Genomic DNA, 25,064 nt, shown 5'->3' with positions numbered 1-25,064 from the left:
AGCTTTGTCAAAGTCAAGCAATGTAATTTTATTTTTCGATACTACGAATACTCTACATATACCCTACATATTGAAAGCTTGTCTTTATCTATCGAAAGTCGGACGTTGTCGTAAATAATTTTGCCTTAAAGATATTTAAATCTTATCATTTTGCTAAATAATTAAACAAATGCTTTCTAAAATTTTTTGACATTTTTTATTTTAAAAATAAGTTGTGTTCGTTTTTAATTGTTTTATTATTATTTAATTCATGCATTTTATGTTCTCTTAAATGGTTTATTTTGTTCTGATGCGTTTTGACTTGATGAAAATCTGGGCAAACCGTCGTGACGGTCCCACACTATATGTGTATATATAGAGATATAGTGAATAGGGGTCTCGATATTGGTACATTATGCCTTACAATTTCATTTTATAGCCATTTATCATGTACATCAAGCAATTTGTTAACTTATTTACAAACAAATTAATTTATTATAAAAATGCATCAATTGTTTTTGTTGATTTTTTTTCTGTTCTCGTTGTTTTTTTTTTTTTTGCCTGGCCATAATTTAAATAAATTAGATAATTTTATAAAACTAAGCTAAGCGAATGAAGAATTTTTTTCTGTAGGGTATTAAAAAGTAGGCATAAATAAATAGTTCAATGGGTATATGAGTAGAATAAATAGTGTGTGTGTGTGTGTGTGTGTGAATAATGGGTATAGCTTGTCGATATGAAGTTTGGGATTGTGTGAAGGGAGTATGGGTTAGCGGGAGTATTGGTTAGATCGCGCATAGGGCGCACAATTGTCAGCATCGCTGGGTCAAAGGATGTTTGTGCATCCCTTGCTAGCAAGGTGGCAATTGGGCGTGGCTGGCGCAGTCAAACAAAATAATAAATAAATAAATAAATAAATAGCGTTAAATCGACTTAAATGCTAATGCAAAAATCAAATATTTCAATTGGTGCACATAATTGGCAAATTGACAGTGTGGGTAAAGTGCACGAAATAGTGTTGTGAAACAGTGTTGCAGTTGCAAATCGATTGTAGATCGTATTACCACAGCGGCATGGGGCGATGTCTAGCCAAATAGGCGGGCAGGCTGGCAGCCTTGGGCGCCGGGCAGCCTGCAAGTGGGAAAAATAATACAAATTAAATCGATTGTGGGCATCAGGCTGGGGGCTCAAACTTACGACAGACGGCGCAGGTTTGCTCGTCGGTGCCATCGCCGCAGCCATCGCGTCCGGAGCACACAATCGCCGTGGAGCGGCACAGTCCGTTGCTGCAGCGGTGCGGGCAATAGGCGTCCGGGTCGTTCCTGCTGGCCAGCAGGCCGCCAGCCTCAATTAGACGCATGAATAGATTGGGCATGGACCGGGAGCCGCACAGATGCGGTGGCTCATCGCTGCCATCCTTGCAGGAGACAATCGCATTGCAGTACTCGTACTCCGGCAGGCACTCGCCGCTCTTACAGCGGAACGTGTGCGCCGGACAGCTGTTGCCGCCCCTCTGGTTTCCATCGCAGCCCAGCTCATCCTCGCCATGTGGACACTGTTTGCGTCCGTCGCAGAGCGCTGCACGTGAGATGCAGCGACCGCTGCGCTCACAGCGGAACGCCTCCGCCGGGCAGGTCTGATTGAGACGCGCATTGTGAGTGCACTCCTCGTCCGAGTCGTCATTGCAATCGGCGCGACCGTCGCACACAAAGAACCACGAGATGCACACGCCACTCGAGCGGCACTGCAATGCGTTAAGAGAACGGTTAGCATAAAACTTGATACTTGAAGGGGACAGATTCACACAGTTAGTGTACTTCATTAGGTGTTTTCCTTGCAAGTAAGCTTGATATAAGTGTACCAAACAGCTATAAAGTGCATATTCTTGGTTATAAACAATTTTTGAGTACGGTTATTTTTCGTGTATATGTTGAAGCTAGGAAATTGAACCATTGAATTCATCAAAAATGTAATCGAAAATGTACTTCTCAATTAATTCAATATTAATATATTAAATAGTATACTATGGTACATTTTCTATCCAAATTTTCGTGTGACTAAATCATAGAAAAAGAAGTTAATTTTTGAATATGCAGTGGTACACTTTGATACATTTTTCATCCTTGGTACATTTTAATAGAAAATAGTACATGTTGCTTGTAATTTTGAGTACACGATACATTTTTCGTATGACTTAATCATCGCAAAAATAATTTAGCATTGGTAAAATGGAGTCATTTAATGCCTGTACTTTGTTACCTTTTCCATCTATGGTACATGTTACAAGAAAATGGTTAGCTTTACTTGGAATTTTAGTGAAAAGGTAATTAAACCGTGTGAATATATTATAGTGAAAAAAATGAGTGTTCTTCAAATTTCGAAGGGATTAGCCTCACGAATTTTTCCAACAAAGGTACATTTCACAACCGTAAATAGTACATGGTGCTGGTAAATTTAGGTACAGGTTAATTTACCATGTGAAACAATATAAGAAACGGGCTAAAACAAGTTAAATTACTTGGAGATGTGCCTACTTTAGCTTAAGTTTATTTTTGAAAAAGGAATCTCGTGCAAGCCTACCTGGAAGGTGCCGGGACTGCAACCTGTGCGTTCTGCGCTGCATTGTCCCTGTTCGCCGCTTGCCGTTGCGCAGTCGCAAACGCCGCGTGCATTGCACACCGTATGTGGATCGGACAGCTGGCATTGACGATCGCTGGCGCAGGGCAGACCCAGCGAGATGGCTTCCAGGCCAAGATCGACACGCTTGCGCAGCTCGGAGCCCGGCTTGCCGCTCAACAGGGGCAGCGCGGCGACGGGTACGACTGGAATCTCAGCTGGTTGCGGTGTTGCCTCCTCTGCGGTCATGAGGGGCTTTAGGGTGGTGACCACCGGCGCAGCGGGCTCCATGAGTGTGACACGACTGGCCAAGCCGAGCATCGTTTGCGTGGTGATCTCTACAATGTCAGCGGGATTGGGCGTGGCCTCCTCGTGCGTATGGCTGGCAGCGGGCGCAGCATTTGCATCCTCAATGTGATTGTTCTGATCAAGCAGCGTATCCAAGGTGGTTGACTCTAGTATCAGACTGTCCGATTCGAGCTCCTGCAGCCTAATAGGGCCAGAGTTGTCGATTAGGTCAAAAGGCAGCTCATCAGGGGACAGCGTGCGTTCCGGTTCAGCTTCGGCTTCAGGAGTGCTCGACTCTGGTTCTTCTGTCTGTTCAGCTGCGGCTGTGCTGGCTTCCTGCTCTGACGGCATCTCGGGATAGAAGGTTATTAGCTTTTCATCTAGCTCCTTGCTGGATAATTCTGTAACAGCTTCATCTTCGTGTTGCTCCTGCTGCTCTGGCTGTTCCTGCTGCTCATGCAGCTCGTCCGCCTCCGCCAACAGATCGGGTATGTTTGGCACCTCGGCCTCATCGAGCTGCTGCTGCTGCTGATGCTGTACGTGTTCATCGGGCATGTGCATGGTTTGGCCAGGCTGTTGTCCAAATGGTACGGGTGGCACTGTGCTGTCGCCCTCCAGCATAAGATCGTTCAGTATGCCCGCAATGCTTTCACTCTCCTTGAAGTCATCCGTGTTCTGCTCCTCGCTGACAATGGGCACCTCGGCGGCCAGCTCTGGCGTTTGGGTGGCTGCAATTTCCGTTTCGGCCTCAGCTGTCACAGACTCAGCTTGAACCGTCTCGAGTGGCTGCTGCTCTTGGTCCAGGCTATGCTCCTTTAGCTGCTCGTTGCTGGTGTAGTCCAGCGTCTGCTCGGCTTCCAGATTGGTCTGTTCGGTCTGCTCAGCTGTAGAAGGTGCGGGCTCAGTGGCCTTGATTGGCTGTTGTTCCACATTTGGCTCCGCTCCTTGTATGATATTATCATTTTCATTTTTGTCCATTTCCGTTTCATCTAACTCTCCACTTTCACTGTGCTCGGCGGTGACAGTTTCCGCCGCCACCTCCGTCGCTGTCTCCGCATTGAGTTCGGTTTCCTTCAAAGCTTCGGTGTTGGTTTCCTGTAGCTCATCTTGGTTAATTGGCAATGCCGCTGGCGTTATTTCGATGCCCGTGTCGGCCGCACCTTCAACAGCATTAGCATGGGTCTCCATAAGCTCCGGCTCTGGCAACGCCTCAACTTCATCCACATGCGACACCTCATCATTAGCAATGTTGTCCGACTGCTCCGCCTCTGCCTCTGACTCTACCGTCGCCTCGGGCTGTTTCTCTGCAATTGTTTCCGACACTTCGGGCGTCTTAATTGCATTTGCATTTAGTTCAGACTCTGCTGTCAAGATTTCTGGTTCAGCTGCCGTTCGTTCAGTCGTTGCCTCCGCCTGCTGTTCCTCCTCCTCCTCCTCCGCCTCCTGTTGCTGCTCTTCGGCCACCTGCTCTGTGGTCTGCTCTGGCGCCAATTCATCATCATTTGTTGGGTAAGTCAATTCTTCGTGTTGCGCTTCGCTGATTGCTTCCACCTCGGCTGGCTGGTGCACAGTCTCCGTCTGGTTCTCCACCGTCTCCTCATCCAGATCATGTTGCACATTCTGTTCCCCCTGCTCCTCATTGATTTGCTGCTGTTCGGTTGTTCGGTCCACTTCGTCTTCGGCTGGTTGCTGCTCCGCGATTTGCTCTTGATTTAATTGATTGGCTTCATTTAAATCATCTTCGCCACTTGTCGGCTTGATGTCGGCGCTTTGTTCTGCCTGATCAGTTTCAGTCTCCAGCTCTGACACCGTCTCCGTCTCAGTCTCAGTCTCAGTCTCTGTCTCAGTCTGCTGCTCTGCCTCTTTTTGCGTCTCGATTTCAGCCGCATTCTCGAGCTCGGGCGCGGTTTCGGTTGCCAACTCGACTTCTGCGGCTTCAGCATCAGCTTCTGGCTCAGCTACTGTTGGTTCGGGTTTCTGTTGCTCCTCTTCCACTTGATTTTCCATTTCCAGCTCTGGCTCTTTCACCCCAACAATTGGCTCTGCTTGGCTTTCGCTGTCCTCTAATTTCGTTGGCTCCTCAATTTCGGTTGCTTCTGTTTCGGTTGGCACCGTTTCTTCCGGTGCCGCCTGCTGCTCATCTGCCTCATCTGCCGGCTTGGCTGGCGCTTCTTCGACTTCATCATTAGCTGCTGGAACGTCCACTTGCTGTGGCTCCGCCTGTGTTTCCGCCTCCTCTGGTTCTGCTTGTGCCTGGGGCGCCAGCTCTGTCTCCGTCTCAATCTCATGATCGCCCGATTGTTCCACCTCCTCCTGCTCCACGTTCTCTGGCAGCGTCTCCTTGGGCACATTTGTCGCACTTTCAATTTCCGACACAGCTATCAAATCATCATCACCAGCAGCTGCAGCTGCCGCTTCGCCCGTCGACGACTCCTTCTCATCCTCTAGCTGTTGATTATTCTGAGTGCTATCCGTCTCGCTGTTGTTCTCCTCGTCTTTCTCAATGGGCACTGCTTCAATTGGAGGCTCCAGCTCATCGTGTTGCTGTTGTTGGTGCTGTTGCTCCTCCCCCTCGCCGGCCGTTTCATAATCGAATTTCATGGTATCGTCTGAGGCCTGTGGTGCAATTTCTTGTGCGCCCGATGCTTCAAACTCCTCCTCAGCAGCCGGCTCGTTGTGCGTTGCAGTTGCTGGTGACGGCTCCGCCTCCGCTTCTGGTTCTGGCTCTGGCACTGCCTCGGTTTCCATCTGATCCGCTTCAGGTTTGATCTCATGCTCCTCCACGTATTCCTCGTCAATCTTGTAGGGATAATCGTAGGCAGGCGCTGCTTCAGTCTCTTGCTCTGCGTGCTCCATGGCTTCGGTGGCCACATCAGCGGGCGTCAGTAGCTGCTGAGCTCCCGTCGTGGTTTGCGGTGCCTCAGCCGGTAGTTGTTCGTGCTCGGGCGCCGATTCATGAACTTGTTCGGGCTTGTTCGGATTATTTATCTCCTGCACGGTTTCCTTTTCTTGCTCTGCTACCTGCTGCTGTTCCGCTTCCTGTTTCTCTTGATTTTCCTCCAGCAGCTGCTGTTGGGTTAGCTCTGTTTCCTCATGTGCATGATCGACCAGATCGATTTTCTCGCCGTTATCCACTTCGATGATTTGTGGTCTTAACTTCTCGGGGTCCATGTCGTCCTCTTCCAGCGCTTGCTCCTCCACGCTGGCGGGCAGCTCATCCTCCAGCAGCATGGCGGGCGCGGAAGTTGTTCGCGTTGTTGTGGGCGCTGGAGTTGTTGTTGTTGTTGTCGTTGTTGTTGTTGTTCTTCTGGTTGTTGTCGTCGTTGGCGTTGTGCGTCTTGTTGTGGGCGCAGGCGTTGTTGTCGTTGTTGTCGTCGAGGCTTTCTCAATGGGCTGCTCCTCTGCTGGTGCTGGGGTTTCTTCCGTTGCTGGTGCCACACAAAGTCCACCCACCATGCGCGTTGGCGCCGTGCACTGGCAGCGTCCAAAGAGATTGGGTATCAGGAAATCGCAATGGGTGCGCGTATCAAACATTTGACAATGGGCATGGCTATAGCAAACGGCGCCAGGATGAGCCGCTGCAAGAGGAAGAGAGGGCAAATAGTTAGAGAGCTTGTTGGGAGAAGCAGATGGAGAACGAGATTCGCATGGCCCGCTTTGGGGCTTGGGGTCTGCACGTTCTGTTATTAAACTAACCGTAAATGGTGCATCAGCCACCAAATGCATATTAAAAACCCATCATCATCATCAACCAGAACAGCAACAGCAATGTGAACAGAACAACAACCGACAACAACGCGTATTATGGCAACAATCTGGAAGGCATTAGCCCGCCTTCGACATGCCTAATAACCGTCAACTGCATCAACAACGACGCATCGCTGATGACGTCGCCCATGGCTCAGCCCCAACCCGCTCTCCCATACCCTCCCTCTCCTAGTTGCCATTCTCTATCGAGTTGCCATTTCCCCCCCATGGCTCATGTGCACCCTGCTCATCATGCGCGGCACATTCCACAGCTTAAGCGCCCGCCCGCCCGATATGGTGCGGTCCGGCTACTGCGCATAACTGGCCTGCCTGCCTGCCTGAATTTCAGCTAGCTGCTTAGCGACTCCCAGCAGCAACTCTTCCGACTGCTCTCTGTGGCTCTGACCCACTTTCCGGCGTTGCTGCAGGCGCTCAACTTGTTTTCACTTGTTTCGCTTTGACTTTTGGCGTGGCAGTTCGCCAAAGCGACTGCAACTGGCAGCAACTGGCAGCAGCAGCAGCAGCAGCAACTGCAACTGCAACTGCACCTGCACACAACACTCAGCATTGCCCTTAGGGCTGCGTCTGGCTGCGCATTGTCTCAGCCAAGCTGAGCTCAGACGGGCTCAGAGAATGCAGTTAGCTGCCAGCCAGAGCCAGCGAGGCGCCCCAATTTTCATTGCCATGGCAAGCCGCTGAGCTGAGGCAGCCATGGCAGCTGTGATTGCAAAACTGTGACTCTGACTTGTAAATGGCTGTGACTAAACCAGTCGAGATTTTGTCGTATCAGGTGCAGATGCTGGTAAATGGGTGGAGTTTATTCATGATTATGTGCCAAGCATTTAAGATAGTAAAATTTTCGACAGTAGCACAAGCTAAGGCCATTTTTAAATGCTCATTGTAAGGCTTAAGGTAGCTAACAGGAGGATAAATTTACCAATTCATTTTTCATTTCATTGCAAATGGAAATTGGGACAGTGTTAAGAATCTGATTGACATTAGTGTTGGTAATTCGGCCTTTTTCCAGCCAAATTCGGCTGTTTTCAGAGAGCGTCAGTAAGGAAATAGAATCCAAGAATCTGTTTATTACTCATTGTTAGCTATTTTTAGCTACTTTAAAATTAAATTCAGCGGTTTTTCTATTGAAGCCACAGTTGGCAGCACTGCTTTTGCAAAGTGGCAACGCTGTGCATCCATTCCCATATGCCAAACAGTTACAGTTAACATGCGAAAACTATTTATTTGTTAAGTGACGCTCGATGTTATCATGAAGCTGTTATTTTACTTAACATGCGGATAAATTAAACGTTCGACTGGCTAAGAAATGCTGCTTAAACTGTGGATCGTTGAGTATTTCGAGTGCGAGTGACTTTCATAAATAAATATGTGGCTGATTGAAGTGCGGCAGTGCATGTAATGAAGCTATCAAAAAGCGTGACTGCCGCAAAGTCACAGTGTAGCGTAGAGCACGTGACAAGCACTACAGACTTGATAACGGTTAGGTACTTGTGACTGTGAAAAGTAATAGTTACTGCGGCGCAGCGCCAGCATTTTTGCTTCCCAAAAAAAAAAAAAAAAAAAAAAAAATTAGAAAAAAGAACATAACTCGCCACGAATTTCCCGCGGGAGCTTGCATTTTGAGCTAGGAGTGTGGGTTATTTTCCTTTTTTTGCTGGGGGCAGGCAGCTGACAAAGAGTCAAACGTTGTCGGCTTTTCACAAAGGTATTTGCAGCATTTGCAGCCTGCCATTTGGTGGAACCGGTTGGCCTATGCACTTAAAAGGCGCATACTACATGGCGTATACTTAACGAACGCTGACGCTTTGCTCCCAACTCAAATTCAAAGCTGCAGCATCTGACTCTGTCTCTGACTCTGACTTTGGCCCGGCTCCCAACGTGTCTCGCTGCAGTTTGACACCAATATATGTAGCCGAGCCGAGCGAGCAGCCAGTGCCATAGACCTAGGTCTTTCACTTTTATAGGCGCCCAGGCTGTGGCCAACAATGGCAGCCCACCCGGGCAACTATGACGACGCCTCTGTGCACTGATCGATAAGCTGAGGCAATGCCATGGCCACTTAGCAGTCCCCCCTCGCCCTATCTCTACAGAGACTGGCGCACCGGTGTGACAGGTTGCATGCGAATGCGGCACGACTGCATCTGGTAACCCACTTCGATTACGGCTGCCAGCGGCGGCGCGTGTGAAAATGTGTTTCGCCTCGAATCGCAGCTGATGCTGCCGCATGCAGCTTGCCGTTTGCCGTTGCAGTTGCGGCAGAGCGCCCGCTACTGCTCATCATCATAAGAGAAACAATAATTCATTTCATCAAAATCAGCATAAATTTCATTGGCACTGAAACTGTGTCAAGCCAAATGAAATGAACCGGTTCGTAGCCGGAATTCAAATTAATATTTTAATGTGGAACGATATTTTTTTTATCAAAAGTGTTTTGGTTGAAAAGAAACCAATTTTAAGGAACACTCAGCGCAAGGTTCAGATCAGAATTTAAAATTGAGTTGTTAATGAACATTTTATAAATTTTCCTACCTAGATTAATTGCTGTGAAACCGAACCGAGCTAAACCTCAAGGCAGGAAGTCAATTTGAGGCGTTAGTCAGAACCAGTGACTTCTCTTTTGGTGCTTGCAGCAACCACATTTGGCAGCCAATTGCGTCGCATTCCTGCGGCTTTAATAACTCAATTTATGTTAATTTTCGCTGCCAACTTTCATTGCGAATTGGCCATAAGAAAGCAAAGGAGAAAAAAAACTACGGCTTCCGAAACACTATTTCTAATTAATTGCAGCCATTTGCATTTGGTATTCGGTTTCGTTTGGAGTTGGAGCTCTGGAGTTGTTTGTCAAGTGCGATTGCCAATCTTTCCGTCACCTCTTTCTCCGTGTGGCCCACAATTATGCATTTTCTTTTCTATGTTTTTCATATAGTTTTTTTTTTTTCTCTCTTTCTATTTTTTGCTGCTTTTTATTGTTATGGCATTTCTTCAGGAAGTGGGGGCAACTGAGTGGAACCAGAAACTGGTCTCTGGCTCCGACTCTGGCTCTGGCTCTGGCTCTGGCTACGAAACTGTTCCACATAATTTGCATGCAATTTAGCTTCTGGCGCAATTCGTCCAAATGGTCACTCAAATGCCATTTCCCCCATAGCGCAAATTAACACAGTTGTACTATTGTCGGCTTTTTTTTGTATATGGTTTTTATTTCTTCTTATTATGATTATTATTATTTTATATATATATATTTTTTTTGAGACCAAAAGTGGTCAAACGAAATGAAATGGAATTTTTTTTCTCGATGGAAAGTGTTTTATGCTGACCAACTAAATTTGCGTATTTAAGTCGAAGCTAAAGACTTTAATTTGTGTTTAGAAAAGTGAGAGGATTTTTGTTGTTAGCTATTGTGTTTGAATGAAAAAGAATTTGCATAATTAGCCGATTTCAAGTTATGTTGTAAATTTGACATTAATCGAAAATTTCATTGAATAGAGAAGATTTTTTTGTTGAATATTTTGAATATATTAATATTGTTGACTCATTTGATTCAAGTGTGGTGATTCATGGAATTACGGAAAGTGGATGACATGGAACTGGTTCCGTTGCCAGTGTTGGCTAATATTGTTCACTTATGTTCTATTTTAAAGGCTGGCAGCGCTAAAAGTACTTTTTAACTGTGCTCCAAACCTGTTTTAGACAAAGCCTAGAATATTTCAATTTATTTTACGCCAGAAACTAAAAAAACTTTTGAGAGGGACTCAACTTCAAGATATAATAGCTTGTCTCTCTATCCTTGTAAATCTATTTAACCATATTTGAAAGTTCCTAATTTTTTACAGCACTGGTCAACAGTTGCCCTGAAATGCCTCTGGCAACGCTTAACACTTGCCAGACGCACAAATTTGTCGACTTTCGTATTCATCGTTTAGATATCAGCGTATTTTTTGGCTTTAATAAAAAGAAAGAACATCAGAGAAACAAGAAGTGCAGTTATTTAAGCGATGCCGGTCAAGTGATTCATTTTGATCAACATTGGCTTCACTTTTGCTGCAACTTTTGTATGCAAATCAACGCTGTGAGATCTCAATCTCAAAATTTCTTGAGCTCTGTTTTTGCTTGTTTTTTGTTGCTTGTCTTCGGCTACGTTTACGTCTTCGTGATGGCGAGGTGTGTGTGTTGTTTACCGTCTGGATATATCTGTGCACTATTTGCCCGAGCTGGCATACTTTTTCCTCCGTTGGAGCTGGACGGGCCGCACATTGTCATATGTGTGCATAACTCATAAAGAGCGCTCGAGCTGCAGCTGGGAGCTGGTAGCTGGTAGCTGGTTTGGTTCGTTAAAAGACACACGAAATCCCGAAATGGGCTTGGGCTTTGAGCTTTGCTTGGGTTAAGGTGCATGGGAAACTGGAACAAGTGGCCTGGCCTGGCGACAACAGCGAAAGCCTGCACAGCTCCAAATCTGGCACAGCACTTGCTCAACTTGACCCAAGAGGGGCAGACCGAAGCGCAGAGACTCGAGTGAACGTTGGCCCCGCCAAGTTTGTCAACTCCAGTTGCAGTTGCAGCGAATTCTTGGCTCCAGCTGCAGTCGGAGCCGGAGTTCTGGAGCTGGCTGCTACGCTAATTGGACTTTCTTTGGCCTGTGGCCGTGTCGCTGGCTTTCTTTTCACATAATCAGTGCAATTTAATTACAAAAGCAGCTACAGTCAGGCAATTAGGCATGTAAAACTGTCGCACAGTGAGAGAAACAGAGAGAGGGAGAGATGCAGATAGAAATCGAGAAAAGCAGAGGCTGCTGTCACAGGACCTGGCCAGATTTAAGTGCCTGGTGAAAGGTTCTGCTCCTCACTTGGCTGTGCATTTTGCTTTCTTTATTGTTGTTGGGTTTTTTTTTTTTTTTTTGGTGAAAGTATCTCATAAATGGCATGCAACTGGCAGCCGCAGATCTAGCTGCAGTCGACCTGACCACATGTCATTAAAATTATTTTAATTAAATATTAAAGCCAGTTGCCAGTTGCCAGCTGCTGTGCCACGCCCACTGGGCGTCAGCATTTGCATTGAGCGCATTTAAATGCTGTATAATTATGTCGCCAGCCGCAGTCGCAGCAGTCGTATGCAACAGGTGAATGGCATAGACACGAACTGCTGCTCCGACTGCTGTTACAGTTCGCTGCCAGACCCAGTCCCCCGTCTCAGTAGCAGTCCCAGTCCCAGTCGAGGTCTTTGTCGTGCCTGCTAAGCGGCAGGGCAAACAAATGTACCGCAAGTCGGCCAGCTGACGCGCTCCGCTCGCCGTTCTCCGCTCGACCGAACATTCTAATCAGATTAACGCCATTAGGCGCCAATGTGCCAACACGGCGGGAAATGCGAGCCCAAGCATTGATCCCAATCGGAGCAGCTCGCATAGCAGCCGATCTCAGTACGTTAAAACAAACAACTAATGGAACGCGCATTTAACTAATGGCCAGATCACACCAGACCATCTCCCATGAATAGGTCTTTGCTCTTTGTCTGGGCTAAGCTGGCATTTGGCTAATGCCTGAATCACACTTGTTGATCTAATTTGAATAATTCTTATTAGCTCGAGAGTCTAGCTGTTGTTTATTTGGAATGGACTGTTATTTTGGCGCAAATGTGCTTTAAGGCAAGCTCAATTTTGATTTTTATGGAACATAAAGTTGGCTAATGAATAGCTCTGAATGGTGATGAATGAAATGAATGAATGGTGAGGCTTCTTAAAAGCCTCGAGTTATGATGTGTGCAGCGCAAAAGTATTTGAAGCTCAGTATTCCAGCATTATAATAGTATATCCTATATCTGATTATTATTTAGCCTGGATTTATGTAAACTTTATGTAACTGCAACTGATTGCAGCTCGTTTTTTTAATATCCATCAATCTTGTTCTTGTCAACAGTTTCAGCTTCACCTATTTTAATTATAACTAACTTAAAAACATATTGATATACTTTGGACTGCCAATAATTGTGTCTACTGTTCTAGTTACAACCTCTGGTAGCTTATATGGGAATTTAATCTGAATGCCAATCTGTTTATGAACCTAGACATTGTTAGTAATATGCATTCCGCAAAAGTATAAATTGTAACAAGTCTTTGTAGTTGGAATGCAATTATAGATCAGACTTCGCTTGTAGATAAAAATAAATGAGTGCACATTTTTAACATTTTACCAACTAATGCCAAAATAATTCCCATTTTCTATCTAACAAAAGGCAATTTATTCAACATTCTAATCTGATAATGCCATCTTACAATGAGCTAATCATAATATTATGATAATCTCGAAAATTTCACCTAAGCTAAGCAACAATTAATATGTTAATCACTTTTTCCGATAAACTTGAAATCTCAACAGCTCTTGACGACGCGTTCAAGAATTCGAAATGAAACTCAAGATTTACATCAATTTCAAGTGCTCATCTAACGTCTTTTTGTTTCGTTTGAGCCGAGATTTCAGGCGGCTTTTGCTTCGTTATGAGCTTCTTGGAAAATTAACCAATTATGCGTATAATTAGTGACACGATTGTCTTGTTAGCCCATGAGTAGCAATTGTTGTTGTTGTTGTGTGTTTGTTGTCGCATGTTATTGTTGTGTAGCTGTTGTTGTTATGGCCATGTTGTTAATTGTTTGTGTCAAGTGGCGGCAACAGAAAGGAAAATTGTTATAGAAGTGTTAACGAACGGCAAACAATCAACGGAAATGAATGAAATGAGACATGCTTAAGCAGATCGAGTAAAAAGCAAAAAAAAAACGAAATACAGATTCCAGATGGAAATGCAATTACTAAAGAGTGGCTCTTCAGAACGAAGCTTGCGTGTTGGCCCTACAAATATGATAAGCAATCAAAGTTCCATTCTTGTTTTCTTCTTCTTCTTATTATTATTATTATTATTTTTTTTTTGAGCATTTATTGCAATTCTGCCAAACACCAAAGAGTTGAATGATATTATTAATGTAATTGTAATTATGAAAAATTCCATGCAATTAGGGCCACAATTGGTCAACAGTTGTCTGATACTTACGTCCCAGACATGTGTGCTTGCGGAATTGCAAGAATCCCTCGACGCAGCGGCAGGCACCGTCCAGGCAGCTGCTGTTAGCCACTTTCATGGAGCACTGCTCGCTCAGCTGGCAATCGCCGCCCAATAGTTGAGCTGCAATGTGAAGAGAGAGATGCAGAGGGAGGGGAGGTGAGTGAGTGAGGGGGCGGGCTAACGGTTCTGCATATAAGCAAACATCTTGGGCACCTCTATTTGCTGGCCAAACAACGACAACACTTCCAATAAAAAAGGTATGGTAAGAAAAAAAAAAAAAACGTGGTATGCGTTGTTTTGTCGGCTGCGAATGGGGGTTACTCAAAGATTGACTTTGCCTAGTTGGGCGAAAACTTACATGACAAACAGCGCTTGGTGTCCAATTGGACAAAGTAGGGCGCACACTCGCAGTAGCCCAGCGCCGAGCAGCTGCTGCCCTTGATGAAATCTGTGCAGTCCATGTCATGCTGGCACTTGTCGCCCAGCTCCAAGGCCTGAGCTCTGTGCAGCAGTGTGAATAAAACAAGAATCTGCAAAACGAAAACCAGAAATATATGAGTTTAATATTAAGCGTAAGAAGTTGTGCATAAGTTTCATTTAAATATAATGTGACAAACAGAAAACGGACTGCTTCAAAGCATGCTGCTAGACGCTTGCAATTCTCAACTAGTTGACGTTTCAAGGCCAGCAAAGACTGCTGCTGATTAGCGCAGGGTTTTTGAAAAAAAACTTAAAGGACAGCTTGCATAGTTTATATCTCTTTTATGCCTTGTTGTTTGTTGATAAGAGAACTGATTTAATCATATATATATAAATACATGTATATCCGAAACAAGTAATATTTAAAAAACAAACAATAAGTCGTACTTTTATGAAGTGTTTTTGGTACATTTTCTTGTATCTAAGGCCAAGTTTCTAAGCCTAAATGCCATGTTTAAGAAGGGGCATAATGTAAGTTCTGGAAACTATTATATGCACAATAGTTGCCAACACTATTAGCTCCACAATTATCTAATAGTTTCCAGTACTTACATTCAGCCCCTTCTAAATTGGCGCATTATGTGCATAAAAACTCATCTTCAACAATTATATGCACTGGCACATTTACAGTCCATATGAACTTGAGCTCTATGCCGGACTCAAGCTGAGGCTGAGTCTGTTGGCCTCGTGGCCAAGATTGAATTCACAGATCTTACATAATTGCAGCAAATGCAGATGATATAAGAATTATGGTTAATCAACAATTTAATTGGCAGCCAAGCGCAAAATTTGAACAGCTCATGCAAAGCGCGAAGAATTTACCAACACTGGCGGGCATTTGCGCAGCGGCCAGCTAATTGTTTGAGCACACGAAACTGCCGTTAGCCAAAAGTCTTGGCCATAAACAACAGCAAAAGCAACAGCAACAGCTAGCACATATAATTAATTTGTGTAGTCGAAAATCGCACGAGATACAAATATAAAAGATACAATACGAGAGGCAGCTGCCTTTTTTTTATGAATGAAGAGCTGCACACACACACACACATACAGACAGAGACAGGTGTGTGAGGTGTGTTACGAGCGTTTGTAACTGACAGTTAGCCAGATAAGTAGACGAACACGTTATAGATGCTACAAAGAGATACAAGCTCAGGTTGTAAAACAAAATTAACAGTTGCCTGAACACAACACACGCCCAGCTCTCAGACTCGAGACTGCAGATCTGAAAACGGGCCCCTTTTGGGCTCGCTCTCCCTCTAGCCTCTCTACCCTTCTCTGCCCCACTCTCTTTCTGTCTCTATAATTAAACACAAAGGGTACTCGACAAAACACAAGATACAGTTCTATAGCTTTGTATCTTTTCGGCTAGAACCCTGTCTGTGTATCTGTTTATGGCACAGAGTACAATGCACTCGTGTTAAGCGCCACACGCCATTAATTATGCCAACTAGCTGCTAGGTAAAACCTCGCTCCCCTCGCCACACTACTCGCTTGTTACCTCAGCAAAAGTTAGGTAACTTCATCTATTTGCATACTCTAACTAGATAATATACCGAAAAGAAACAAAAAAAACAAAACCTTACTGCGCCGTCTGATTTGTGTAATTATGTATTTTAATTTGCAACTTGAATTTGCTGAGGCATAAAATTCAATGACAGCATTAAATTGAAATAGATATCCAAAGAAACGGAGGGTGAGGGGGGCGACAGGTCGCCGGCTCAAACTCTATACCAATAAGAATTCCAATTGCTAACACAAGCACGCAAGCCAAGTTCTGCCCGTTGTTGTTGTTCTCGTTGTTGTTGTTGTTGTTGTTGTTTAGATGTAAGTTTACAGTTGGAAAAAGAAGTCGAACCTGAATGCAGCTTCGTGGCAAATGACGCAAGTTGCGCACTTTTTGTTTATGCCAATAAATTGATGTTTATGTTGATTACAAAGATATTTTTATACCCAATGCAGCGGGTATTCTGATGCTGCAATCAAATATGTAACGCTTTAAGGCAGTAGCTGTAGGACACATAAATTTGTGTTCAGCTTCTGTTGATTCGATGCGTTCCGCAGTTCTTAAGTTGTCTTGACATATCTGGGCAAATTACCTTCCTCAGATATAGAGTAAAGCATAGACTGGAAGTGGGCTTATATTAAAAATTCTATTTAAAACTGATCGAGGCTCAAAATATTCATGCATGTGCTCAATAAACTTAAGATTTGCCAAATTAATGAAGTTTTAACTCAGCTTTCAAAAAAATTAATAATAAATTAAGCTGTGATTTAGGCGCCAGATATTTAAATTCTCTTCAACGCAGACGCTCAATTGAATTAAGATTTTCTGATCTGATTTAGGCACGATATAGTCGATTATTTTTATCAGTGCAGCTTTTCAGTTAACCCAAGATTTGCTGAATTAAAGTCTGCACATAAAACCATAAATGAGCTAATATAAAAATCTATTATATGCCGGTTACACTTATGTAATTTCAAATGCAATTTTTTTTTCCTAGAAAAACATGAATATATACATACGTATATATGTTTACAGTTAGAATTGGGAGCCAGGCACTTTTGCCACAATCACTTAACAACCACAATTTCTACTTATTTCCAATTGGATTTTTGTTGCTGTTGCTGCCGCTGTTGTTGTTGTTGTTGTTGTTGTCGCCGCAAAACTAAACGTGGGCTCATAACAAAACACTCAATAGCATCAGCAGCAGCGGTAACGGCAGCAATTTGTATACGAGCTGAAAAGAATGGAAACAGGCAACAGGCCCAAACTATCGAAAGAGACAGAGTCTCAGTGCCATTCTCAATACACAGCATCAATATATCTCTCTATGTGTATATAAAGAGAAAAAAAAGAAGAAGAAGAAAAAGTCAATAAAAAATTGTTTAATTATGCTTTCGAGTGGCTTTTAAGCACGAGCAGAGAATGTGATCATTGTTGTTGGCCCATTAGAGTGGCCATCATATGAACGATTCTGCTTCTACACAAACTGCCTGCCTGCCCCCCCCCCCCCCCCCTCTCTCTCTCTCTCCCCCTTCTCCCTCGCTCGTTCTCTCTGCGTCTCTGTGTGGCAGGTTGACCCATTAAGCGGGCAAGTTACTTTCATTGCCAGACGCTTTTGTTGTCTTGGTGGCAGGCAACTTTCAAGTGGCACCAAAAGCTGCGTCTAAATAGCCCCGAAAAAGACAAAATGTATGAAATATTTGCACCTGCCTTCGGCACGCACATCATTCATCAGCGCGAACTGGTTGTGGAGCTAGCGGGAGGGGGGAGCTGTCGCGGTTGATTTATATTTTGTTTACGGCAACTTTGCAATTTTTACAATGCCCGTTGCGCTAATGAAGAAGTGGCCCGAACGCCCAGGTCCAGGCGGCACTCGTAATTTACGCGCAGCATCGTAAAAGAACAGCAACAGGACCAAGCAGAAGAAGCACACACACACACACACACACACACACACACAAGAAAAACAGAGTGGAAAAAAGCAAATCATTTTTCGTGTTTTACAAATTACTTTCGTACATTTTTTTTTAGTTCTTTTCGTATATGGTTCTTTTTTTGTTGTTGTTTAATGATCGTCGGGCGCCAGCCTGTCTGCTGACCTTTGGCCGCAGCACTGCTGCCGATCTGAGGGGGGAGGGGAGGCAAGGCTGCGGTTGCAGTGCAGGTGAAGCGGTTGCAGGCTGGCCAAAACAGGCCGCCAGAGAACCAGAGAGAAAGAGAGAGAGAGAGATAAGAACAAAACAAACAAGGAAATGGAGATAAATAATTTGTTACGCTTGCGTTTTGGCGCTGGCGGAAAAATGTGTGTGGAAAATGTATGGAAACTTTTCCAGTGCTGATAAACTAAAAGAATTGCACAATGATTAACAGTTGCACTTGATTAAAGTTAGCTAAGGCTGAAAATGATTCTAGTAGTTGGTGTTTGGGCAGGACGGAAGTGTTTGTGCCAAAGAAAGGTCGCAGGTTCAAATTCAGCTGCAATTTTGGATTTATATATATGTTTATTTTGTTTATGAATAAGAAAAAAGGGAAATGTGGACAACGAAATGTAAAGGAAAACTTAATAAATCAAAAAATATTATTAATATATAGAAAATGTGTTCAAGAACGATGCAGCCTGACTGTGGATATTTCGCCTTATTTTTAAAAGATTTTGTTATTTTAATAAAGTTTCCTATTCGATTTCATAAAAGAAATCTCTTTCATATAAAATATTAACTTTATAATAAATTCCTTAACCCAGCCTATATTTATTTAATGCATATTTCTTGTGCTCAAAAAAGTTTCATCAACATTTATGACTTTAATAATTCAAAGCTGTTGCGTGCCAGCCATCGCCATCTAACGACATCAGACAGAGGCCCACTGGTGCATGAAGCGTCAAGTTCCCAAGACTAAGCCCAAATAAAAAGTGTATCTCCCACCGTTTTTATTAGATTAATTTGCCTACATTATTCAGTGCTCAAGTGACGACTCCCTGCCGAGCGAGCAATAACAATAAGAACAGCCATGGAGCTGGCAGTGGCAGAGGTAGGAAACAGAGGTAGAGACAGAAGAACATCATCATCGACGCCTAGCCATCTATCAGACACAGTTTGACCCAATGGCCGACTTCACAGCTCTTTCACACACTCAAACACGCACACACACACACACACAGACAGAGAGACAGTCACTTAGCGAGTTGTAAGAAAAACTTGGCCAACGGCCCACGATCAAAGTCAAAGTCAAGTTAAAGTAAATGCCCAACCCACGCCAAAAATGTTCAAAAAGCACAAACAAATATATATACATACATATACAGAATAAATACATGTATATACATGCATATATATGTCTAAGTATCGCATATATCTTAATGCTGGCAATGCTTAGGCGAACAATGGCATCGGTTGACAATAATTGGAGTTTGGCGTTTGTGGAGCAGTTCACATTGGCAACGCCCCCGACTAAAAAACTTAAAAAAAAATGTACAAAATTAAATATTGTGGCAACCTCGTTTGCGCTGATCAATGGGATTTGCAAAATGTTTGTCAACACTGGCGCAATGCCAATGTATGTGCATGCATGCATGTGTGTGTGTGTGTGTGTGTGTGTGTGTGTGTGTGTGTGTGTGTGTGTGTGTGTGTGTGTGTGTGTGTGTGTGTGTGTGTGTGTGTGTATTAGTGTTTATAGCTTTGTTCATGCAGACTTACCGCTAAAAGCCGCTTAACCGTAAAAGCTTCGCTGAGCAACGCGTTATTTGCAGGTTGCTTTCTCGACGCAGCCGACGTCGACGTCGGCGTCGCTGTCATTGTTGTTGTTGCTGCTGCTGCTGCTGTTGTTGCTGTTGTTGTTGCTCTCACAGAGCGCTCGCTTCCAAGAAGAATTTTCCAGCTATGTGTTTGTTGTCAAATGCAGCTAGCTGTTGTTGCTGTTGTTGTTGTTGTCTTTTTTGTTTGTTTGTTTATTTAGTTGCGTGTGTATGTCTGCTGCAGGCACAACCTTTGAACTTGACGGGGTCAAAACGGAAATGAAACGAAACGAAACGAAGCCAAACGAAACGTTGAATGCGTGTGTAAAAAAGCAAACCAAAGCGCAAAATGCGCTCTCCAAAAAAATAAAACAAAATTAAAAATAATAATAATAAAATAATAAAAACATCTATGTGAATGTGTTTCATTTTGTTTTTTTTTTTTTTTTATGGCGTTTTGCCGGCCGGCTCGCACGCCCCTCATTCGCATTCAATGGGCGCAGCCAGTGCGCTCCACTTACGAAAAAAAAAAATGTAGAGGAAAAACGAAAGACTTAGGCAACGAACTTGAAATTAACACCTGGCTGCCTATAATTGTTTTTGTTTCCTACTTTTTTTTTGTTCTCTTCTGTTTTTTTGTGTGTCGCTATTTTCACTTGCTGTGACGACCTTTGTCTTTTTGCCTCTCATTGCTAATAGAACTCTTTTGTTGTTGTTGGAATTTTGGGTTTTTTCTCTTTTAGTTATAAAATCTAATTTTATTGCAATGTGCGCTTGGGAATGTGACGACAACGTTGTCAGCTCCATAACCGTTATGCGGCATTCAATTTTGTTTGTATTTGGGCTGATTCTCAGCCAGATCTTAGCTCTTGTTGTTGTCGTTTTTATAACTTAATAAAAACCTCTTAAAAACTTAAAGGCGTTGCCCGACTTGAAGTTCCGTTTAAAGTGGGCTGAAACTCGGAGCAGCGGCAATAGCCGCAAGCTGTGCACATAAAAATTAGTGAGCATCGGACATTCAACGTTGTCTGTGTGGCCCATTAAACTGCAGTCTATGCTAATGCCTTACAGCGGGGCACACACACACACGGACAGGCACAACAAACACACGGAAACTGTGGATGGTGCACAGCCATAACCTATTGACCAATAATGCTCTTGTAAATTATAGCGCTATGCACAATAAGAAATCGTATTGAACATTTTTTTTCTGTGTCTGAGCAACTGAAGCTTTAATGTTCTTTGAAAATTTAAGAATTTTTGCACAATCAGAAATCGTATTGAAAACCTATTACGAGCTGAGCGAGTGAAGCATTAAAAGACTTTGAAAATTGAAGAATTCTTAAATATGTACAATAAAAGTTTTATTCGTAAGTTTTTTTCTTAAACTTCTCTGAATAGTTTTTTATTGTGAGTATATTAAAAGGTTCTAATAGTTTATACTCGCACAGGCTTAAGTATTTGAACTCATCTTTTTCTAACTAAAGAATAAACCTAACATTTTTGAAAATAATTAGAAATATTTGTCTAGGCTTTTTCTGAACTTTTTGTATTTATATATTTGCAGAAGTTAATTTTATATATAGAAGAGGTTCGCACGTAAATATAGAAAAGGTTATTTTATCTAGCCTTTTTTGATAAAAAATCACTTTTTTATGTGTATATATATATATTTATGATTTTTGGTGAATATAATCCTATATTTTGTAGGGTTGCAGGCAAGAAAAAGAAGAATTTAAATTTGACGAGAATAAATGTATTTGTGACAACTAGAAAAGTTGGGAAAGTTGCGTAAAAAAGATCCCTGAATTAACTGAATATTTTTAAAAATATAATTTTATATTATTTATCTATTTATCAAGTCAAGAATATATTATATTGAAACTAAGAGAAAATTAAGTGAACTAGCAGCTAGGCCAAAGCTGAGTCCCGTTTATGAAATATATCTTGATTATAAAGCAAAAAAAGACTCTTTAGTTCATATTTAAAATATAAATATTTAAAGGTTTGTTTTAGTTTTTTGTTAGAAAGCCTCAATCTTCATTAGCCCGAAAATCTCAAGGATCATGCTAATATAACATTCTAAGCTCTAGCGCAACATAAACAGTTCATATTAACAAAGATTTTCTTCAAAATCTTTCTACTAATATCTAGACTCTGCCCAACTCTAGCATAAATTTCGCTCAGTGTAGTCACGTTGCTGTTGCTGCTTGCTGCTAGCGGTTTATTTTCAGCAAGTCCTGCAAATGATGATTATTTGCATTGCGGTCAAAGTGCAAGTGCAGGGGCGTTAAGCGCTCGTCGAGGCGCAGCCAGCGCTGCCACATTCAATCAGCTCAGCTGCAGCCGCGCCGGCAGCGAGATTGATTGCCGCAGTTGACCCAGTCAGAGTCGCAGGAGCCGTGCCAGGATTAAGCCTGTGTGTCGGCAGCCAAGTGTCAGCTGGCAGAATTTATGTGTCCGCCGCGACACGCACAATCGATCAGCGCCCGGGTTTGTGTGTGTGTGTGTGTGTGTATGCGTGCGTGTGTGTGTTTGGCTGCACAACCGCAAAACTGCAAATGGAGTTGCAAATGTGAATGCAGCTCGCGAATGCATTTTTCTTGCTCATTTTTTATTTCGATATATATATTTTTTTGCAGTTTTTTTTCTTGCATTTTTTATTTGCGGTTTTCGCTTGATCGCACTTTGGTCGTCGGTGTCGGTTGGTCTATCGGTCGCTGGGTCGTCATCAATGCAGCGGCCATGGACATAAACTTGGCAGCATAAAAAGAAGCACACACACACACACAGATGCATACACAGACAGACACACGCTCGGAGAGTCACAGAAGCTGTGGCAAGCAAAAAGCAGCGCGATTTTTGCACCGTTATGCGCCCAATATGGCGACGCAGCGTGTTAGAGCGAGCGCGCATGCTAACACATGTGGCACGGCTGCTGCTGCATCTGCATCTGCTCCCAAACTAGCCGTGGCAGGAGTGTCTTCATCTGCCTGACCGACTGGGCCCGCCCGCCCGTTAGCCCCTGGGCCGCGCCTTCAACTTGCGCTGTCTTCACTTGACTGCGTTCCATGTTTGTTTGTTTGTTTGTTTGTTTGCTTTTTCGAGTGTGTGTGTGTGTGTGTGTTTAGAATGCGCAAGACAGAAATTACAGTCGCCGCTGGCCGCGCCTCGGACATGGACACAGCGCAAAACAACTGCGTCCCCTGCCCCCCACCCTGCTCCTTGCCGGACGCCAGTGGCTGGACATGAACAAAATCAACGCCGCCACAGCCCCAAACAGACACACACAAAAAAAAAACCCATTGAAGCGACGTTCTAGCAGATCGAGACCGTAAAAAATAAACACAGGCGAGTTGAGGAAATTCTTAAACAACTTTTGGCCGTGGCAGATGAATATTGTTTGGGTCGCAGGATCAACAAAACACATTAGACCTAATTATTATTATTATTTTTAATTTTTGAAATATCTATTTTTGTTTTTGTTTTGTTTTTTTTTTTTTTAATATTTGTCAAGTTTATTTTTTTGCACACGCGTCGCGCACTGAATTTTATGTTATATATTTTTGTAATTTTTACCATTAAATGTTAAATTTGTATATTATTTTTGGTGTTTGTTGTAGCCGAAAGCAACAACTGCACACACTGAAACACGCTGTCTCGTTTTGCTGTATTTTTTTTCTTGTATGTTTCTTTCAATTTTTCTCTTTCTTTTTTCTTTGGAGGCGAGCTTGGCACGTCCGCACGTTACGTTGGTCAGCAACGAACTGAAGAGGAGCACGCCAACGACGGACTTAAGAACTAAGACAGCAGCCGTTTGCAGACACGAAGAAGTTACCAACGGCGGCAGCGGCAGCGACGCCGACAGCAACAGCAACAGCGAAGCCAGCTTAAAAGCTCCGGCTTGCCAACGGGCCAAGGCAAAGAGTCAGAGTCAAGGCAGCAGCAGCGGGCGCTGGCGCTGGCGCAGCCGCAGCTGAAAGCTTTGCAAAGTCTGCGAAGTGGACGATGTCGACGCTGCGCAGACGCAGACACGACAAGTGCCGTCGTCGTCGTCGACGTTGTCTCTGCCGCTGCTGCTGCCGCTGCCGCTGCCGCTGCCGTTGTTGTTGTTGTTTTTATTTTCTTGCACTATGTTAATATGGACGCAGCGACTGCGGAGGCTGCTTCTGCTGCTGTTGTTGTTGTTGTTGTTGTCTGTTATGCTGTGTGCTTTATTTGTTTCTTTAATTATGAGTGTCAGTTGGGGACAGTTGCAAGCGCAGATTAAAGCAGATAAATGTAGCGTACACACACACACACACAAACACATAACTTAGAAGATACACCTACTACTCAAAACTACTTTATTTATTTCTTAGTTTTTCGCTTTTCGTGCAAAATTAACCGTTTTTTTTTGTTCGTTTGCTTCCGCCAGTGTTGAGCAATCGCTTCAGCTGCGTGCTGCTAACTAAGCTCTGCCTGGAAAAAGAAAAAAAACGTGAAACGATTCTACTTCGAAAATAAACAAAGCATTCGCGCTGATTGAATAATGCGTTTGGGTGTCTTCTGTCTTGGGCAGTCAGTCCGTTCAGTTTCTATAGGCTCTTTAAAATTTAAAATTATAATTTAATGGCTTTAAATTGGTCGCTTGGGGTGTAATTTTCGCATTTGCGTTCGTTTCGAGAAGCGTCTGACCCAAGAAATTGGCGGAGAAACAGTTGATTTGGTCGGGCTTTGACTGGGCAAGTGGGTGGTCACAGTTGTTCTTAAAAGGCGAAATATAAAAAGTACATTATGATATAAAGGAAAGCTTGATATTTAATCAATTTGCAAGAGTCGAAAAACTTGTTATTATAAAAACTACCCCATTTTATATACAATTAGAGCATATTAACTTATTTCAACCCACGCAACCGAAAACTTCTTGAACTACCCGCGTACATACATAAAGAAATCGCCTTCGCACAAGAAGCGTAAAGATCTTCTTTTTTTTATATTGTGCCAAGTGGGCACTTGAAAGCGTTGATCTTTTCTGATTTCGTTTTCTTTCTCCGAACTTGCTTAAAAAAAAAAAATTGCTTCGATTTTGGTTAAATTTTTCGTATAACACAACAAGACAGAACTTAATTTGAAGATTTATATTGAGCACCGGAAGGCGTAAGACGTAAACTTGATTGTCCCACAGCCAGCACCCAAATACATATATACATATATAAATCAATAATTGACGCTGATTGTGTAAAAAATGGGGAAATGATCTTGAGTTTTATTATATGCCGGGTTGAGGGAACTGTGAATACGTATGCAAAATAATTAAGCATAACTGAAGCATATTCATGATTTGTAACCACTTCCAAATTTAAATTTGTAGGCGCACTTTATCAATAACATGGTTCATTAATCAAGTAATCATCACGTTAAAGGCGATTATTCACCCTCGTTAGCGAAAGACCAGAGCGCTTTAAATTGAGAACTTTAATTGAAATATGCTATCAAATAAAATTGGTTTTAAATATATATCCTCTAGGGGGAAACCTGTGCTCGCCCAGGTCTGAATTGCCTTAACATATATTCTTATTTTTATGCAAGCGAATATGTAAATATGTATTCAATAATAATTCGCAATGCCACGCATGTAATCTATAAGTATGCGAGAGATAGACATTG

General features: G+C 43.1%; 1 protein-coding gene across 2 annotated transcripts; it reads right to left on the bottom strand.

The window, feature by feature from the left end:
* Positions 1-213: 213 nt before the first annotated feature.
* ImpE1 (Ecdysone-inducible gene E1) lies at positions 214-23,189 on the bottom strand. Of its 2 annotated transcripts, XM_070208512.1 has the most exons (7): positions 22,995-23,188; positions 19,378-19,673; positions 14,054-14,225; positions 13,684-13,815; positions 2,560-6,461; positions 1,177-1,723; positions 214-1,110 (listed from the first exon to the last, which is right to left on the bottom strand). In XM_070208512.1, the coding sequence occupies exons 2-7, from the start codon at positions 19,474-19,476 to the stop codon at positions 1,040-1,042; spliced, it is 4,923 nt and encodes a 1,640-aa protein (XP_070064613.1). In that variant the 5' UTR covers positions 19,477-19,673; positions 22,995-23,188; the 3' UTR covers positions 214-1,039. The 2 variants fall into 2 exon arrangements, with proteins under 2 accessions (XP_070064613.1, XP_015031116.1); XM_015175630.3 differs by lacking the exons at positions 214-1,110; positions 1,177-1,723; positions 2,560-6,461 and having other exon boundaries at positions 13,571-13,815; positions 22,995-23,189.
* Positions 23,190-25,064: the final 1,875 nt, after the last annotated feature.

This window comes from Drosophila virilis, chromosome 3 (genome assembly GCF_030788295.1).
Source record: "Drosophila virilis strain 15010-1051.87 chromosome 3, Dvir_AGI_RSII-ME, whole genome shotgun sequence".
NCBI classification, from domain to species: Eukaryota; Metazoa; Arthropoda; class Insecta; order Diptera; family Drosophilidae; genus Drosophila; species Drosophila virilis.
The sequence above is the reverse complement of the archived record's forward strand: the minus strand, read 5'-3'. Positions and strand labels throughout refer to the sequence as shown.

What these genes read in the sequence shown, in the direction of transcription:
- ImpE1 (XM_070208512.1), bottom strand. Translation starts at nt 19,476, where the DNA reads ATGACAGCGACGCCGACGTCGACGTCGGCTGCGTCGAGAAAGCAACCT. An exon ending in CGGTTAAGCGGCTTTTAGCG is followed by an intron (nt 14,226 to 19,377) that starts GTAAGTCTGCAT and finishes TTCGTTTTGCAG; the next exon opens with ATTCTTGTTTTATTCACACT. An exon ending in GCAAACCTGCGCCGTCTGTC is followed by an intron (nt 1,111 to 1,176) that starts GTAAGTTTGAGC and finishes TCCCACTTGCAG; the next exon opens with GCTGCCCGGCGCCCAAGGCT.